The sequence below is a fragment of the Trachinotus anak genome, unplaced genomic scaffold (genome assembly GCF_046630095.1).
Source record: "Trachinotus anak isolate AG129_WGS33_773 ecotype Australia unplaced genomic scaffold, CSIRO_AGI_Tana_v1 ptg000042l, whole genome shotgun sequence".
Classification (NCBI taxonomy): domain Eukaryota; kingdom Metazoa; phylum Chordata; class Actinopteri; order Carangiformes; family Carangidae; genus Trachinotus; species Trachinotus anak.
Genome location: NW_027273893.1, coordinates 970,840 through 974,812, shown reverse-complemented (window position 1 = coordinate 974,812; position 3,973 = coordinate 970,840). Strand labels below are relative to the sequence as shown.

At 44.7% G+C, this 3,973-nt stretch overlaps 1 protein-coding gene across 1 annotated transcript; it reads left to right on the top strand.

The window, feature by feature from the left end:
* Positions 1–313: 313 nt before the first annotated feature.
* Positions 314–2,899, top strand: LOC139615096 (uncharacterized). Its single transcript, XM_071472924.1, has 3 exons — positions 314–423; positions 594–975; positions 1,783–2,899. The coding sequence occupies exons 1-3, from the start codon at positions 314–316 to the stop codon at positions 2,518–2,520; spliced, it is 1,230 nt and encodes a 409-aa protein (XP_071329025.1). The 3' UTR covers positions 2,521–2,899.
* Positions 2,900–3,973: the final 1,074 nt, after the last annotated feature.

Below are 3,973 nucleotides of genomic sequence, written 5' to 3'. Positions count from 1 at the left end.
TTGCACAGGAATGGTTTGTTTGAAGATTTTCAGTCAGGTTTTAGAGTCCATCATAGCACAGAAACAGCTCTGGTTAACCCTTTAACACGGAACGTGTCATCGGCGACACATTTGCGCAGGCGCACTTCGGATTACCATAACACTGTAACGGTTTGAGCGATCCGAAAAATTCCAACGGTCTCTGAAAGTGAAGGCCTTGCGCTTTACAGGCAGATACATGTCATTATGGTAATTTCACTCCCGCTGCTGCCGTGACACCGGGAAAGTGCCCCGAATACAGAGACACAGAGTGGAGCAATACAGCACATTACTGATGGAAAATGTCAGCAAAACGGCCTTCCCGCCAACAAAACCTCCGTGGACAGTCACAGGTGAGTTTGAGGACGAAGGAGCGACCGAAGGAGCAACTTCTGGCGAAGAAAGGTAACGTTAGACAAGCTGAGTGTCTGACTGAATGAAGCTCTCTCTAACTTCTCTCTATCTAGTTTTTACTTTCCTGATGTTATTGTATGTGTAAATCGACGCTTGTATTGCGTGGTGACTCTTTTAGTCATGGGGATGAATAAAGTTATATCTATCTATCCGTCCCTCAGGGGTCACATTCAGGGCCGCAGAGGGAGCGGCCGTGGGGATGCTGGAGGCTCCGGTGACGGTGTTGGGACCGGAGCCGCTCACCGCGTCATCAAAGGGGGAGGACCGAGGCAGAGCCTGATGATGAGTCCCTCAACCACCGAGGTTCAACCCAAACACACCCCAGGTGTCCAACCCCCTCTCAGTATGGGCCCCACTCAGTGTGACGGAGCCCGCATGGGGCGACGGCGCTGCAGGCTCCCTAACAGGAGCACTCCCTGGAAGTGTCAGGAAGGTGATGTGCCCTGTGTCTGCAGCCAGAGAGGAGCTGCTACTGGCAGCACCACCAAGGTGTTTGAGTCCACAGCCAGAGGAGCAACTGCCCTGTGTGGGGAAACTACCCCTGTATATAGTTTGATTTTCTCATGGTGTGTTATGCACTACAGGTTTATTGTAAGTTCACAAATTATATTGTAAATAGTGCTATACTTTCATATTTCAGAAAACCTGTTGTTCATGTACAGTTTCTGTTTTTTTTCTTTATTAAAACTCTAAAATCAAATTCCCTCTGTGTGTTCTCCCTTCATTTAAACTCTTATTGCAGTGTTAGACCATGCAGTAAATTGAAAATAACTGCCAGATATTGTAAGTTCCAAGTATTCTGGAGACATGGACAAAAGCACTAACTCACAGGACATTTTCTGACCTTTTTATGGTCAAAATAAGCAGAGGACTCCGGGCGGCCATTTTGAGGCTCAGGTGTTGAAGGGTTAAGGTTACCAATGATCTCCTCATAGCTTCAGACAATGGACTTGTCTCTGTACTTGTCCTACTAGATCTTAGTGCTGCATTTGACACCATCGATCATAAGATTTTATTACAGAGACTAGAACATATGGTCGGCATCAAAGGAACCACACTAAGCTGGTTTAAGTCATATCTGTCAGATAGACTCCAGTTTGTTCATGTTAATAATGACTCCTCTATCATCACAGAAGTTAGTCATGGAGTTCCACAATGTTCTGTGCTAGGACCAATGCTCTTCAGTCTATATATGCTCCCTCTGGGAAACATTATTAGGAGGCGCCAGATGAATTTCCATTGTTACGCAGATGACACCCAGCTGTACTTATCCTTGAAGCCAGGTGAGACTAACCAGGTAGCCAAGCTTCAGGTCTGTCTTAAGGACATAAAAATCTGGATGACCAGTAATTTCTTACTCTTAAATTCAGACAAACTGAAGTTATTGTAATTGGCCCAAAACACCTCAGAGATACACTATGTGATAATATACTGACTCTGGATGACATCACCTTGGCCTCCAGTGCTACAGTCAGAAACCTTGGTGTCATTTTTGACCAGGACTTGTCCTTTACTTCACATATAAAGCAAGTCTCTAGGACAGCCTTCTTCCACCTGCACAATATTGCTAAAATCAGACCCATTCTATGTCTAAAGGAAGCTGAAAAACTAGTTCATGCATTTGTTACCCCAAGACTGGACTACTGTAACTCTTTATTGTCAGGATGTCCCAAAAATTCAGTAAAAAGCCTCCAATTGATTCAGAATGCGGCAGCACGAGTACTGACAGGAACTAGGAAACGGGATCACATCTCTCCTGTGTTAGCCTCTCTGCATTGGCTCCCTGTAAAATCCAGGATAGAATTTAAAATCCTCCTCCTCACCTACAAAGCCATTAATGGTCAAGCACCATCGTACCTTGGAGAGCTTATAGTTCCCTATTTTCCCAATAGGACACTTCGCTCTCTAAATGCAGGTCAACTTGTGGTTCCCAGAGTTTGTAAGAGTAGAATGGGGGGGGGCAGAGCCTTCAGCTATCAGGCTCCTCTCCTGTGGAACCAGCTCCCAGTGTGGGTTCGGGAGGCAGACACCCTCTCTACCTTTAAGATCAGGCTTAAAACTGTCTTGTTTAGTAAAGCTTATAGTTAGTGCTGGCTCGGGTATGTCCTGGCCCATCCCTTAGCTATGCTGCTATAGAGCTAGACTGCTGGGGGATTCCCATGATTCACTGGGCGCTCTCTCTCTATTTCTGTCTCTCTCCCCCTCTCTCTCTCGATGACTTCATGCCATTAACTTTGTATTTTTTCTCTCCCGTAGTTTGTGCTTCTCCTCTCTCTCCCTCTCTCTGTCCTCATTCTGCAGGTATCTCTGCCTCGGGAGCAGCAGGATCCAGATCCACTACTACTCATCTTTACTATTAACCACTGTTACCTGTCATTATTATTGATAACACCATTACCGACACAGCTGTTCCTGGTCTCTCTCTCTCTCTCTTCTCTCCCCTCTCCTCCCCCTCCCCCTCTTTCTATCTTCTCCTAAACCCAACCGGTCGAGGCAGACGGCCGCCCACCCTGAGCCCAGTTCTGTTGGAGGTTTCTTCCTGTTAAAAGGGAGTTTTTCCTCCCCCCTGTCGCCAAGCGCTTGCTCGTTGTGGGAACTGTTGGGTTTTTTTCTGTAACAAAGTAAGGTCTTGACCTTACCCTGTAAAGTGCCTTGAGATAATGTATATTATGATTTGGCGCTATACAAATAAAATTGAATTGAATTTAATTGAATTTCCTTGAGCGCCCATCCTGGGATGCTGTCAGGACCAGCTGCACAGAAGGAAGAGTAACTGAGCTTCACAGTTGGGTTCTTATTGATGAATTCACTGTGGAGGTTGAGCATGGAATTAGATTTAGAATCATTCGGAGTTTGAATCAATCAGAGTTAGAATCATTCACTGGTGCCTACTCACTTAATTGTTCCTTGTGATGGTGTCAGTTTTATCTGTTGTCATGCAAGAAGAGTTCTTTTCACTCAGTAACTTGTAACTGAAACCAAACTGGCGGATCTTATGAAGAAGGCAATATTTCTTTAGAATCTTGTCTGACAATGTCAGTTGTTGACTAGTTGATTTGTCAGTTGCCTGTCTCCGCAATACAGGAGTTTGTTTGTTCATTTTAAGTTGTTGGTAGAGAACATTGTGGAAGAGAAGAGCTCTCTTGATGTTTCTTCTCAGTTTCTGTCTTTGAAGAGTCTATTTTTGTTTCATCTCTTCTATTTTGCCTACCATTTGATTTGACAATTATTGGAGCCTTCTTTTTTCACCATTTCTACTTTCTCAGTCAGTTTTTAATTTTCTCTTTCAAAGCTTTTATTTCCCTTGAATGCCTTTTCCTAGTTTTTCTTCTCTCCTTCTTACTTGCGAGAGCACATCTGCTCATAGTTGGCTCTTCAGTACTCTGGTCTCGTGGACTATCTGGGGGTGTGTCTACTTGCTGCACAGCCCTTCACTTTCTTGACCTTCTCTGAGCATCCCTCCAATATCTTCTCTGACGCCTCTGCTCCCTTGCTCCCAATTCTCCTATTTTTTTCTCACTTTTTTGTCTTGAACCCTCTT